The 15,909-nt window shown below is 38.0% G+C and overlaps 1 protein-coding gene across 2 annotated transcripts in view; it reads right to left on the reverse strand.

Moving 5' to 3' along the window:
- Positions 1–15,909, reverse strand: part of PDXDC1 (pyridoxal dependent decarboxylase domain containing 1) — a 57,553-nt gene that overhangs the window by 29,974 nt on the left and 11,670 nt on the right. Inside the window, exons 2-8 of one of the 2 annotated variants that reach the window (XM_068565734.1) lie at positions 8,878–8,954; positions 8,264–8,337; positions 7,693–7,758; positions 5,863–5,943; positions 3,982–4,128; positions 2,300–2,489; positions 223–291 (exon numbers count right to left, since the gene is read on the reverse strand). In XM_068565734.1, the coding sequence (XP_068421835.1) occupies positions 223–291; positions 2,300–2,489; positions 3,982–4,128; positions 5,863–5,943; positions 7,693–7,758; positions 8,264–8,337; positions 8,878–8,943 (693 nt within the window). In that variant the 5' untranslated portion in view covers positions 8,944–8,954. The remainder of the gene's footprint in view (positions 1–222; positions 292–2,299; positions 2,490–3,981; positions 4,129–5,862; positions 5,944–7,692; positions 7,759–8,263; positions 8,338–8,877; positions 8,955–15,909) is intronic. The other variant, XM_068565735.1, reaches the window with a different exon arrangement.

Genomic DNA, 15,909 nt, shown 5'->3' on the forward strand with positions numbered 1-15,909 from the left:
GTGATTACAAGATTCCTTAAGAGCCAGGTACTCCTCACCTTTATGCCAGCCAGCCTTCCTGGACATTCAAACCTGGCGGCATGTATTATGCAATGGGAAGATCTAAGCAATCCATGAATAAGCTAATAATTATCTGGAGGCCAGCAAACAGAACTGCAGTTTAAAGGAAGGTACGGTTTCAAAACACAATTCTTCATTATTTTATAAACCTAAAGAACTCACCATCTGATGCTGGGATCCAAACATAGTGTTACAGGGCACACGACACAAGCAGGGGAAGGGCAAGCCAAGCTGCAAGAAGAAACATGCAATTTAACAAGAAAGATCTTTGTCACCATTCCCTTATGTCCCCAAAAGATTGTGGCTCTAAGTCACAATTATTCTTTTTAAACATTCTCTCTCCTTAGGAACTCTTAATATGAGCATTTGGGGGGATAATTTAGAATCCTTCCTCCAAGGATTAGTGGTAAATAACACCGGCTAAAGGCATTCAAAGTACAATATCTTATTTAAGGGTCCACCCATTCCTAAAAAGCAATAGATATGGACTAGCAGATGTACATATCTTGAGAGAAATGAAGTCAGCATTATGGAGACAGTAATTGTCAAATAAATTTTATATTCCTCCTTTTTAGCTTCCAAATCCTTAAGGAGTTTATGTTTTAGGAATTTTTTTAACATTTGCAGCATATTGCTCTGTATAACTAAGACTTGGAAGCATTTAAAGACCAAAAATTTAATGAGCACTTTATTCACACTTTTTCCCCTTAAAGAATTTTTCTTTTAAATTATGAAAGTGAAAGCCAAGTAAAACACACAATAAAAAATTACAGAAATTAAAAGTGAAAATACCCCCCCATAAACCACCAATCTGCTACTGTTAACAGGTTAGTATAGAACCTTGCAGATAATTGCTAGGCAAAAATATATACATTTATATAAATATATTTTTCTAGGTATAAAAAACATATGCATATAAGCATGTACACACTTTTTAAAACATGAACATGACTATTCTGCCATCTACCTTTCCCACTTAACAGAACACTCTCACACATCTTTTGCAGACTGGACTGCTGTTCCAAGACAGCTTTGGGTCCATAAGAGCCTGGCCTATAGTAGATACTCAATAAGTAATTTGTTTCATGTTTCTACAGAGATATTGTAAAACTCCTTATTTTGTACACCCTCAAGAAGAGGACATAATTTCTTGCCACCAATGACCACAGCTCAGAATCAACTTAAGCCCTGAGTTTCCCCTATGTATCTCCCTGGACTCCTCCATCTTACAAAAGACAACCCCTCCAATCCTATGGGTTTTGCTTTAAAACATTCTTGGCCAAGAGGCTTAACAAGTTCTTGACTGAAGGTAGCCCCGTAATCAGGCTACCATGAACTTTAAAAAATGGTAATGCTCTTTGATCTAATAATTCTAGACTGGCTCTGAAAATCCATCTGAGGAATACAACCCAAAGTATAGAAAAGCTTCGGGCTTCCCTGGTGGCGCAGTGGTTAAGAATCTGCCTGCTAATGCAGGGGACACGGGTTCGAGCCCTGGTCTGGGAAGATCCCACATGCCGTGGAGCAACTGGACCCATGAGCCACAATTACTGAGCCTGCGCGTCTGGAGCCTGTGCTTTGCAACAAGAGAGGTCGCGATAGTGAGAGGCCCGCGCACCGCGATGAAGAGTGGCCCCCGCTTGCCACAACTAGAGAAAGCCCTAGCACAGAAACGAAGACCCAACACAGCCATAAATAAATTAATTAATTTTAAAAAAAAACCACAAAGTATAGAAAAGCTTCATGCAAAAAGATGTCCATAACAGCATTATACAAACAGCACTTCCTCAAAATGGTCATAAAAAGCAAAAGAATGCAAACATTCTAACTGCTCAAAAGGGAAACAGTTAAAATACTATACACTCACTTGAAGGAATATTATGAAGACATTAAAAACCTACTTTACTTTGGAGAATTGGTAAAACATGTTATGAACCTGTTATAACAGTAAGTGAAAAAAGCCAGATATAGCTATGTAAAAACACACATACACTCTGATTAAGCCAAGTCTGAAAAGAAATAAAGTAAAATGTTGACTGTGGTTGCCTTTGGGCAACTAAAAAAAAATACATATATATATATCTAAATTTATTAATACACATTTATACATAATAATGACAAAACAAGCATATAAGAAAATCACCTTTCTTTTCACTTGAAAAAAACAGCAGCTAAAGAAAAACTTCCAGGACAGAACAAAACATCGTTTCTTTAAAATATCCACCTTATGCCACATTACCTGATTACAGAGGTACTGCCCCAGGCCAGGCCTAGCAGCAGCACTTAGATATATAACAGGCGTCTTGTTATATAACACATTGAACCCATCCACCACAAAGTCTTCATAACGGGAATGAATGGCAAGCCTACAGATCTTTGCAAGTCCTTCTCTTTCTTCTTCGTGGAAATAAGCACAGCCATTTTCATACCTGTTAAGAGACACCCATATGTCAGTATGTTCTTATCTCTGATTTTATACCCCAGTCTTATAACCATGGAAGTAATTCTTTTCTCAACCCGGAAACTATTACCCAGATCAGTGAAAGGAGATAGGAATCACCCTCATCTCAGAGGGCTGACACCTCACACTGCAGCTGGAGGTTATAAAGAACAGCGGCAATGACCCCTCATCCACACCCAGCTCCAGAAAGAGCAGAAACTATGAAAACCAGTAGAGAATAGGCATCCCTCAGATATAAAAAGGCTGAAGATCATGGACTGGCTTACTTTACAGGAAAGCCAGCACTGGATAATGCAGGCATGCTTCTTAGTAGTTTCAGCCCTAAAACATCCAAAGTTAAGTAAAACTGTCAAAAATGCTAGTCAGGCTAACTTTTGCTTTCACTAGTATCTGCCTGGGACATTTTATTCTTCTCAATCTCCAAAAAGAAGGACAGAGAGATTTTCAGTTACAGGTGCTGGATTTTTATTAGAACAGAAGAAAATTTCTCCTTTGCCATACAGTTAGGCAAACTCATACTCTCGCCAGGTCAAGCTCTTTCCCAGCATCTGAAAACAAGTCTCCCAAGCTAAATGTTCCAACGTTAGGTAAACATTCCTTTTCCATAAACGTAATTAGCATAAATAAACACAAAATACCATTGGTCCCATTTCTTCTACTGACTCCTTAATCTGCTAGAATTCCTTAATAATGCCAATATTATCACAGTATAAGGCAAATTTCAATTTCATAACACATACTCATCTTCCTTATGACAGCATTTCCTTTCTACTAAAGCACAGCTAATACTTTGATTAAAACTACTTGAGGGGCTTCCCTGGTGGCGCAGTGGTTGAGAATCTGCCTGCCAATGCAGGGGACACGGGTTCGAGCCCTGGTCTGGGAGGATCCCACATGCCGCGGAGCAACTAGGCCCGTGAGCCACAACTACTGAGCCTGCGCGTCTGGAGCCTGTGCTCCGCAACAGGAGAGGCCGCGACAGTGAGAGGCCCGCGCACCGCGATGAGGAGTGGCCCCCGCTCGCCACAACTAGAGAAAGCCCTCGCACAGAAACGAAGACCCAACACAGCCATAAATAAAGAAATAAATAAAATTTAAAAAAAAAAAAAAATACTTGAATCTATTTCACTGCTGTACCTTCTATCAACATGTGCCAATTAGGAATCTTAAGAACAAGTAACTGTGGACATTATCCAACATGTATGTGCTCATGTTCTCAGCTCTTTACATATATTAATTCATTAGTTCATTTAATCCTCACAACAATGTCATCAAATAGATATTAAGGCTATCCCCATTTCATAGATAAGGAAACTGAGGCATGGAGTGGTTAAGCAACGCTTCCAAGAGGAAAGGGAAGAGGCAGAGCTGAACCCAGGTAGCATAGCTCCAGAAAAGAGATCTCTCACAGTCTATACCCAACGCTTAAATGTCTTTACCAGAAACTAAAAACTTATTACCTGAAAATTCTGCATAGCCATAAGGTAGTGTCTGAAAGTATCCTAGTTGTAAGTTTTCTCAGCTTCTCTTTGTCTAGAGTTGAAATGTAAGCTCCCAGACTGTGCCCCAACAAAGCTATATGACCTTGTTCTCCAATATTCTGGATTCTGTTAATCAAAATTTATTAGATTAAAAAAAAAGTATTAGTCAAAGCATAAATAAATAAAACGTAGAGACACATTATTCCACAGAAATTTCTGTCAGACTTGAAATGCATTTAATGGCCTAGAAGGCAGACACTGAGATACATTTAGAAAATTCAATGCATAAGGTATTAATAGTTAGGGGGAAAATTTTTTTTTTTAAATTCAAGTCCTAGGAGATAAATATCTGTTTTATTGAATACCAACTAAATTCACAAACTGTTTTTGAATAATTTTCTCCAACAATGTTTTTTAAATTAAATACCAGTTGAAGAACTATGGAGAGTAGAGCTGAGATAAAATGTGCAGAAAATTTAAGAATCAATAGACGAAGATCAATTCCCTGCATTAAATAGCTATTTATAACAATACAGCACATTCAAGGGGAACTAGGTATTGTTTTACATATTATTAAAGTGGATGGACTAATTTCCCTTATAAAGAATAAATGTAAAAAGAAAAAAACAAAAAATTGACAGGATACTGGGCAAAGGAGACAGTTCATAGAATAGGAAATATAAATGGGTCTTAAAACATACAAAAAGACACTTAATCTGGTTCATAAGAAAAATGCAAACTAAAACTATGCTGAAATATCATTTCTCACCTATCAGACTGGCAACGATCCTTAAGTCTGCTAATACTCTTTCAGGCAAAGGTGTGGGCAAAGACGTACTCTCACACATTATGGGTGGGAATGTGAACTGGCACAATTCCACGAAGGGAAGTTTGGCAATATCTGTCAAATTTACAAATGCACAAACTTATCTGGCCCAGCAATCCCACTTCTAGGACTTTAACCTACAGAAACACTTCTTCTATGAGAAATGACACATGTACAGAGTTATTGGCTGTAGGAATGTCTGTAAGAGTAAAACATGAAAAGTAGACTAGTTAAATAAAATATGGCTCATCCATTCAGAGTAACACTAAACAGCTCTTAAAGGAGAAAGCTCCTTGTATACTGCTACGCCAGGAACTCCGAGACATAAATGAAAAAGGCAAGGCACAGAACAACGTGCATAGTATTTAGGTACTGGAGGGGGTGAGCACAGACATTTTGCTTGGGTGTACATACACATGAAGTATCTCTGACAAATACACAAGAAACTGGCAACTTATCTCTAGGAAGGAGAACAAGGTAGGGAGGCAGAGGTAAGAAGGAAAATTGCCTTTGTATATACACCCTTTCTATATTTTGAAATTTGAACTGGAAGAATGAATTACTTACTCCAGAAAAATTAAATTTAAAACTATTAAAGAGAAAATGAAACTAAATAAATTGCTTGATAGATGCATAAACAGAAATAAAATAAACAGATGATTCACAGACAACGTGGCCTGCCACCAATGAATTCAGCTGCAGCACTTCTCAGCAATCAGAGGCGGAAGCACAGGAGCAGAAGCAATCAGAAACAGAAAAGCACACAGCAGCTATTCTCCGGCCCCTGTGCCAGCCCCTCCCTAAGACACAAGACCATAAAAACGACAAGATTTTAGTAAATGACTTCCTTTTACAAAATATATTATCTAAAATATGTCAATGTCTCTCTGAAGAAACTGAACATCATTTGAATATCACATGTAACTAGGAATTAAATATAGCTTATTACTGCAGAAACTTGTGAGAATGCAATCATTATCAAAATCAAGAACACATATACTTTGAAACAGAAGCTGCCAACTGTTCTCCGTTACCGGGTACTCTGGGGCTCCTCATCTTCATCTCCGTGCATCAGGTTCTGAACTAACTGGAGGATGCTCACCATGTCTTGTCCGCTGCGGAACAGAAAAACAGCTGACAAACAGGGGAAAACTGCACACGTCCCTCACCAGTCTCTCACTATTTTCTCTCGTCTAAACTAGCTTGACATGTTTTCTTTTTTAACTGAGCAGCTACGAAAGAAATAATGTGTTTTGAGATACAGTATACATCATTTTTAAAACAAACCTCAAATTATCAACTGAATTCTGAAAATAACCTTACTTGTGATTAAATCTTCTTCCTAAATATTAATTTGATTTTTAAAAATTTTACCAGCTTTAGCAATATTTCTCTACCTGTTCATTTGAATCTTGGAGACTATTTAATAAGCATGTAATACGGGCCGAAGTAGTCCTTATAAGCTGTTGGAAGGTCACAAAAGCAGCAAGAATATTCCAATGTCACTGGTGTATCTAGCTTCCCTCCACGTGGGAGTCTTGTCTGTTTGTTCTAACAGAGCTAAACATGAAATGCAAGCATGATTTACTATCACCTCTTCCCCAAGCTGGGGAAACTGCAGATTCGCTTGGAGTGTAAACACTTACTTCTATCCAAGATATGTTTTTAAACGCTCATCACATGAGGAGGTGGAAACTTAGGAGAAGAATGTGAAAGGTGAAGTTCTAAGCAATGGCAAGGCGACTTGTAAAACATGTGATGTCAAAATACTATCACTCTATTAATGAGAATGTGACTAATAAAAAGTTCTCTCTTTCAGGCTTCCCTGGTGGCGCAGTGGTTCAGAATCCGCCTGCCAATGCAGGGGACACGGGTTCGAGCCCTGGTCCAGGAAGATCCCACATGCCGCGGAGCAACTAAGCCCGTGCGCCACAACTACTGAGGCTGTGCTCTAGAGCCCGTGAGCCACAGCTACTGAAGCCCGTGCGCCTAGAGCCCATGCTCTGCAACAAGAGAAGCCACTGCAATGAGAAGCCTGCGCACCGCAACGAAGAGTAGCCCCTGCTCACTGCAACTAGAGAAAGCCCATGTGCAGCAATGAAGACCCAACGCAGCCAAAAAAAAAATCAGTATCTGGGTGTGTTAGATGTGACATTTATTGGCACACTGGGATCCTTCCTCTATACTATTCTTTTGCAACATACTTATTGTACATATTTATATTCAGGTCAAAGGACAACTTAAGAGGGTTGTACTATTTACCTACGTACAGTTTCCTGGTTATAAAAAAAATAATAAGTTTGTCTGAGGGAAACTGGGCCGGGACTTTAACTCCAGATTGAGTGCTAACATCCTGTGAAAATGTTAGTTGGATAACTACTTATTTTTCTGACCTCTTCCCTGCTAGCTCAAGTCACAAACACTTGACAGATTTGCTTTAGTTGCCAAAAAATAAACCACTCTGCTAATAAATTAGAGTTGACGTTTTCCTTTCATTTACTATATAATAAAGTGATAAATCTTATCAAGTTAAAATAACTCTCACAATAAAGCTCAGTCTACCGAATAGATTACTGGTTTCAAGGATGAACCAAGTGTGATAGTTGAGTTATAATTATGAGTTTGCATATCACTTTTGAGTTAAGAGGTTGTGTTAAACTCTGAACAGGAAAGGGGGAGAAACAGTAGGTTTAGCGTTATCACCAACCACCAATGGCATTTCAGTTTTCTGATGTTACACTGCATATAACTCTCAATTTGCTTTGTGCTCATTAAAACTAAAATTGTAAGTCAGTGATGGTAAAATCTTGGTTTAAAGAAAGTGTACACCGTAAGTAAAGGTACTTATCTTCATTGCCACCTACCTGCCTTGCAGTGGCCCTGGAATATCCCCTGATAGGAGCTTCTTTCCATTTTCCTCCTCTGTTCTTCTAATTTAAAGGAAATAAAAAACTGTTAACCTTGTAACATTTGAGCAGGAACATGTGATAATGTTGCTCACAACCTCTTAGTAACTGATGTGAGATTTGAAACACACACCTCGCCTTCTCATCCCAGCCCCCAGGCTGGGGTAGGGTTTAGTTTCAGGAAAATAATATTAAAAGTATAATAATACTTCAACCCATTTCTTGGTTAGTTGATGCCGTATATGACCTGAATATACAGTAAGAAGTATTTATAGATTCAAGTCAATATATTAAATAAATGAAACTCTTAATAGGCAGAACTGAAAATTGTAAGTCCTGCCCCTTAATTTCAAAATCCTTTAATTACAAAGCACCTTATACCCAAGACAAATACCAGTTTTAAAGTCAGCTGAAGCTAAGTGTGACGTTCTGAAACCAAGAGGTGTCTTTAACAGAAGGAAACAAGTGCCGCCAGTTTCACAGCAGGTTGAACACATTTAATGGGGTCACTTCTGTTCCACAGGCTCACCTCTGACTGTCCTCTAGCATCTTCATGGCCTCCTTCAAGTTTTTTCCCATTTCAGCTAGTGTAGGGTCTGCTATCTGAGAAACAAATTTTCAAAAGGTTAAACTTTAACAACCCTCTATTACTTCTGCAACATAATTCATCCAGAAAAACTAAATGCAAGTCCATTTTCTTCTGGATTTATTATAAAATACCTGGATTATTAAAGAACATGTTTGATTTTAAAATTCCAACAGTACAAAGGTATAACATAAAAAAGTCCCACTCCCCAGGGGAGGCCACTTTTAAGTTTGACATGTATCTCTCCAAAGTTTCACTTTGCTCATATGCACCTCTCCAAATTGCTTTTTTCTACTTTATAGTGAATATGGTTCCATGTCAGCAGGTCCACTTCATTCTTCTTAGTGGTTACACCTTTTTGCATCTGATGGATGTATTATAATTTATTGAACCAGTCCTGAATTAATGGACCCTTAGGTTATTCCAGTTTTTCACTATTAGAAGCAAGGTCCGGAAAAGTATGTATAGTATACTATTCATTTTACTGTTGTAGTAGGCTGAAAAATAGCCCCCCAAAAGATATTCACATCCTAATCCCTGGAATTTGTGAACGTTACCTTATGTGACAAAGTCCTTGCAGAAGTGATTAAGGATCTTGAGATGGCACGATTACTCTGAATCATCCAGGTGAGCCCTAAATTCAATCACATGTATCCACATGAGAGAATTGGAGGGAGACCACACAGAGAGAGAAGACTATGTGAAGACAGAGCAGAGAGAGATTTGAAGATGTTGGCCTTGAAACTGGAGTGATGGAGCCACCAAACAGGGAAGGATGGCTGGCAAGCAACATAAGCTGGAACAAGAAAGGAAGGGACACTCCCCGTGAGCCTCTGGAGGGAGCGCAGCCCTGCCAGCCCTTGATTTCAGCCCCGCGACAGTGATTTCAAACTTCTGGCCTCCAGGACTGAGAGAGAATGTATTTCTGTTGTTCTAAGCCACCCAGTTTGTGCTCATTTGTTACAGCAGCCCCAGGAAACTAATAAGCTCAAAGATCTGCAAGTGCTTCTAAAAACTCTGGGACACTTACACAAGCTAATAATAGTGATTGCCTCCAAAGAATGGCTACAGGGGTCAGAGGGAGTCTTTTTAGTTCATATCTTTTTGTTCCTTTTGGATTTTAGTACCACGTGTACATCTACCTCCCATTCAAAACATAAACAAAACAAATTTTTAAAAATTCTTGCAGAATTGAAACACTCATTTTCCTTTCTTTCTTCTTGCATCTCCGTAAAAATTTTGAGAGAGACAATCTTGTTGCCTTGAATCTCTATATAGTATGAATTGGGTTATAAACAATCACAGAAGCTCTCTTTTGTCTCCCCTTACTCTTCAAATACACTTCAAGTGTATTTATCTGCTTTTCTCTTCATATTGTCTCTTGTACCTCATAATAGTTTATACAATGTAGATGTGCAGTGAGTGTATATTACCTTTAGTACTGTGTTACCTCCTCAAAATTTTTTTTTTTTAAAGAAATTCTACTGTTTATCAATGTTAGTATCAGAAAATATTAATTCTAGAAGGGACCTTAGGGGTCTAGTCCAGGGATTTCCCACCTGTGTTCTTCTCAGCCTTAAGACTCCTGGAAAGAACTTTGAGGAGAAAGGGTTGGGTAGCCAGTTGGAGCTGCTACCTCTCTGCTCCGCCTTAAGGAGATCAGCTGTTTTTAACAATAGGGTTTTGAATAAAGTTTCACTTGTAAAAAGTTTCATTAAAAAGAAGAAAAAAAAGTATAAGCATGAAAACCTCTGACTCTGGTATAACATTTTAGAGGAGAGGAAACTAAGACTTAGAGAGGTACACTGACTTGCCTAGGCTCATGGAACTAATAAATGACAGAGAGGTGCCAGAACCCTGGCTTCCTGATTTGTTTCTGTCTCTTTCTATTACATCACACTGATTCTACAAGAGATTAGAAAATAATCACATAGCCACATCCGATCTGATTTTTACACTAGAGAAAAAAAAAAATTAAAAAACCCAGGTGTTTCCAATAAAAATCACGATTTAAATGTAAACACCAGATGGGTTAGAGAGTAATCTAAAAGGGTCTCCCTGCTCTCCGTTAACAATTCAGGGTAGGATGAGGAACAGATAATGGTCAAGAGAACTGCTCTTGCTCCTCAGTCTGCTGGTCATGGTCCTTACCACCCTCATCTCCTGTGACACATCAATCCCTGATCATCTGGCCAAATGAAAAGATAAACAGTTTGCTTGATCAATTACACCTCCATGTTTCATGCTTATAACATCTGCCCCATCTGAAATGTCCTTGTACCTTTTATCCACCTCTACCTACCTATTAAATCACAATTCACTACTTCCAAGAAACCCCTATGGATAAAACCATTTTTACATGTTCACATCCCCCCTAATGATATCGATACCATTTCTTCCTAAACCAAAAATCTGGACTCACTGCCTGACAAATGATTGTATTTATGGGGACAACAGGACGGAAGGCTTGTAACTGGGGCCATTCTAATATGCAACTGCCATTCATCCTCACGATTCTTTACATCCTTTACTGTGAATTGTTTTACAGATGATCTTTCCAGTAAAGGTATTCTCCCCAATTAGATTATACGCTTTTTGAAAGAAGCCATTCAGACTCCTACTAATTTTGACTTCTCTTATAGGACCAAGAATCTAAAGTCAGCTTGATTCTTGGGTTGTCATATTACCTCTGAAACCCCTTAGGAAGGCATGGCATATTGGATATCAACATACTGGCTCTAAGTTCAACACGGCTAACTTCTCCTATAAGATTGAACAGATTTTTCAGTTAAGAATAGACAAAATAGATTCACAGAAAGACAGACAAGATGAAAAGGCAGAGGGCTATATACCAGATGAAGGAACAAGATAAAACCCCAGAAAAACAACTAAATGAAGTGGAGATAGGCAACCTTCCAGAAAAAGAATTCAGAATAATGATAGTGAAGATGATCCAGGACCTCGGAATAAGAATGGAGGCAAAGATCGAGAAGATGCAAGAAATGTTTAACAAAGACCTAGAAGAATTAAAGAACAAACAAACAGAGATGACCAATACAATAACTGAAATGAAAACTACACTAGAAGGAATCAATAGCAGAATAACAGAGGCAGAAGAACGGATAAGTGACCTGGAAGACAGAATGGTGGAATTCACTGCTGCGGAACAGACTAAAGAAAAAAGAATGAAAAGAAATGAAGACAGCCTAAGAGACCTCTGGGACAACATTAAACGCAACAACATTCGCATTATAGGGGTCCGAGAAGGAGAAGAGAGAGGGAAAGGACCAGAGAAAATATTTGAAGAGATCACAGTCGAAAACTTCCCTAACATGGGAAAGGAAATAGCCACCCAAGTCCAGGAAGCGCAGAGAGTCCCATACAGGATAAACCCAAGGAGAAACACGCCGAGACACACAGTAATCAAATTGGCAAAAATTAAAGACAAAGAAAAATTATTGAAAGCAGCAAGGGAAAAACGACAAATAACATACAAGGGAACTCCCATAAGGTTAACAGCTGATTTCTCAGCAGAAACTCTACAAGCCAGAAGGGAGTGGCATGATATACTTAAAGTGATGAAAGGGAAGAACCTACAACCAAGATTACTCTACCCGGCAAGGATCTCATTTAGATTTGATGGAGAAATCAAAAGCTTTACAGACAAGCAAAAGCTGAGAGAATTCAGCACCACCCAACCAGCTCTACAACAAATGCTAAAGGAACTTCTCTAAGCGGGAAACACAAGAGAAGAAAAGGACCTACAAAAACAAACCCAAAACAATTAAGAAAATGGTCACAGGAACATACATATCGATAATTACCTTAAACATGAATGGATTAAATGCTCCAACCAAGAAACACAGGCTTGCTGAATGGATACAAAAACAAGACCCATATATATGCTGTGTACAAGAGACCCACTTCAGACCTAGGGACACATACAGACTGAAAGTGAGGGGATGGAAAAAGATATTCCATGCAAATGGAAATCAAAAGAAAGCTGGAGTAGCTATACTCATATCAGATAAAATGGACTTTAAAATAAAGAATGTTACAAGAGACAAGGAAGGACACTACATAATGATCAAGGGATCAATCCAAGAAGAAGATATAACAATTATAAATATATATGCACCCAACATAGGAGCACCTCAATACATAAGGCAACTGCTAACAGCTATAAAAGAGGAAATTGACAGTAACACAATCATAGTGGGGGACTTTAACACCTCACTTACACCAATGGACAGATCATCCAAAATGAAAATAAATAAGGAAACACAAGCTTTAAATGACACAATAGACCAGATAGATTTAATTGATATTTATAGGATATTCCATCCAAAAACAGCAGATTACACTTTCTTCTCAAGTGCGCAAGGAACATTCTCCAGGATAGATCACATCTTGGGTCACAAATCAAGCCTCAGTAAATTTAAGAAAATTGAAATCATATCAAGCATCTTTTCTGACTACAACGCTATGAGATTAGAAATGAATCACAGGGAAAAAAACGTAAAAAACACAAACACATGGAGGCTAAACAATACGTTACTAAATAACCAAGAGATCACTGAAGAAATCAAAGAGGAAATCAAAAAATACCAAGAGACAAATGACAATGAAAACACGATGATTCAAAACCTATGGGATGCAGCAAAAGCAGTTCTAAGAGGGAAGTTTATAGCTATACAAGCCTACCTCAAGAAACAAGAAAAATCTCAAATAAACAATGTAACCTTACACCTAAAGGAACTAGAGAAAGAAGAACAAACAAAACCCAAAGTTAGAAGGAAAGAAATCATAAAGATCAGAGCAGAAATAAATGAAATAGAAACAAAGAAAACAAGAGCAAAGATCAATAAAACTAAAAGCTGGTTCTTTGAGAAGATAAACAAAATTGATAAGCCATTAGCCAGACTCATCAAGAAAAAGAGGGAGAGGACTCAAATCAATAAAATTAGAAATGAAAAAGGAGAAGTTACAACAGACACCGCAGAAATACAAAGCATCCTAAGAGACTACTACAAGCAACTCTATGCCAATAAAATGGACCATCTGGAAGAAATGGACAAATTCTTAGAAAGGTATAACCTTCCAAGACTGAACCAGGAAGAAACAAAATATGAACAGACCAATCACAAGTAACGAAATTGAAACTGTGATTAAAAATCTTCCAACAAACAAAAGTCCAGGACCAGATGGCTTCACAGGTGAATTCTATCAAACATTTAGAGAAGAGCTAACACCCATCCTTCTCAAACTTCCAAAAAATTGCAGAGGAAGGAACACTCCCAAACTCATTCTATGAGGTCACCATCACCCTGATACCAAAACCAGACAAAGATACTACAAAAAAAGAAAATTACAGACCAATATCACTGATGAACATAGATGCAAAAATCCTCAACAAAATACTAGCAAACAGAATCCAACACCACATTAAACGTATCATACACCACGATCAAGTGGGATTTATCCCAGGGATGCAAGGATTCTTCAATATATGCAAATCAATCAATGTGATACACCATATTAACAAATTGAAGAATAAAAACCATATGATCATCTCAATAGATGCAGAAAAAGCTTTTGACAAAATTCAACACCCATTTCTGATAAAAACTCTCCAGAAAGTGGGCATAGAGGGAACCTACCTCAACATAATAAAGGCCATATACGACAAACCCACAGCAAACATCATTCTCAACGGTGAAAAACTGAAAGCATTTCCTCTAAGATCAGGAACAAGACAAGGATGTCCACTCTCACCACTGTTATTCAACATAGTTTTGGAAGTCCTAGCCACGGCAATCAGAGAAGAAAAAGAAATAAAAGGAATACAAATTGGAAAAGAAGAAGTAAAACTGTTACTGTTTGCAGATGACACGATACTATACATAGAGAATCCTAAAAATGCCACCAGAAAACTACTAGAGCTAATCAATGAATTTGGTAAAGTTGCAGGATACAAAATTAATGCACAGAAATCTCTTGCATTCCTATATACTAATGATGAAAAATCTGAAAGAGAAATTAAGGAAACACTCCCATTTACCATTACAACAAAAAGAATAAAATACCTAGGAATAAACCTCCCTAGGGAGACAAAAGACCTGTATGCAGAAAACTATAAGACACTGATGAAAGAAATTAAAGATGATACCAACAGATGGAGAGATATACCACGTTCCTGGATTGGAAGAATCAATATTGTGAAAATGACTATACTACCCAAAGCAATCTACAGATTCAATGCAACCCCTATCAAACTGCCAACGGCATTTTTTACAGAACTAGAACAAAAAATCTTAAAATTTGTATGGAGACACAAAAGACCCTGAATAGCCAAAGCAGTCTTGAGGGAAAAAAACGGAGCTGGAGGAATCAGACTCCCTGAGCTACAGTAATCAAGACAATATGGTACTGGCAGAAAAACAGAAACACAGATCAGTGGAACAAGATAGAAAGCCCAGAGATAAACCCACGCACCTATGGTCAACTAATCTATGACAAAGGAGGCAAAGATATACAATGGAGAAAAGACAGTCTCTTCAATAAGTGGTGCTGGGAAAACTGGACAGCTACATGTAAAAGAATGAAATTAGAACACTCCCTAACACCATACACAAAAATAAACTCAAAGTGGATTAGAGATCTAAATGTAAGACTGGACGCTAAAATACTCTTAGAGGAAAACATAGGAAGAACACTCTTTGACATAAATCACAGCAAGATCTTTTTTGATCCACCTCCTAGAGTAATGGAAATAGAAACAAAAATAAACAAATGGAACCTAATGAAACTTCAAAGCTTTTGCACAGCAAAGGAAACCATAAACAAGACGAAAAGACAATCCTCAGAATGGGAGAAAATATTTGCAAACGAATCAACGGACAAAGGATTAATCTCCAAAATATATAAACAGCTCACTCAGCTCCATATTAAAGAAAAAAACAACCCAATCCAAAAATGGGCAGAAGACCTAAATAGACATTTCTCCAAAGAAGACATACAGATGGCCACGAAGCACATGAAAAGATGCTCAACATCACTAATTATTAGAGAAATGCAAATCAAAACTACAATGAGGTATCACCTCACACCAGTTAGAATGGGCATCATCAGAAAATCTACAAACAACAAATGCTGAAGAGGGTGTGGAGAAAAGGGAACCCTCTTGCACTGTTGGTGGGAATGTAAATTGATACAGCCACTATGGAGAACACTATGGAGGTTCCTTAAAAAACTAAAAATAGATTTACCATATGATCCAGCAATCCCACTACTGGACGTATACCCAGAGAAAACGATAATTCAAAAAGACACATGCACCCCAATGTTCATTGCAGCACTATTTACAATAGCCAGGTCATGGAAGCAACCTAAATGCCCATCGACAGACGAATGGATAAAGAAGTTGTGGTACATATATACAATGGAATATTACTCAGCCATAAAAAGGAACGAAATTGAGTCATTTGTTGAGACGTGGATGGATCTAGAGACTGTCATACAGAGTGAAGTCAGAAAGAGAAAAACAAATATCGTATGTTAACGCATGTATGTGGAACCTAGAAAAATGG

The sequence above is a fragment of the Eschrichtius robustus genome, chromosome 16 (assembly GCF_028021215.1).
Source record: "Eschrichtius robustus isolate mEscRob2 chromosome 16, mEscRob2.pri, whole genome shotgun sequence".
Taxonomy (NCBI): Eukaryota; Metazoa; Chordata; class Mammalia; order Artiodactyla; family Eschrichtiidae; genus Eschrichtius; species Eschrichtius robustus.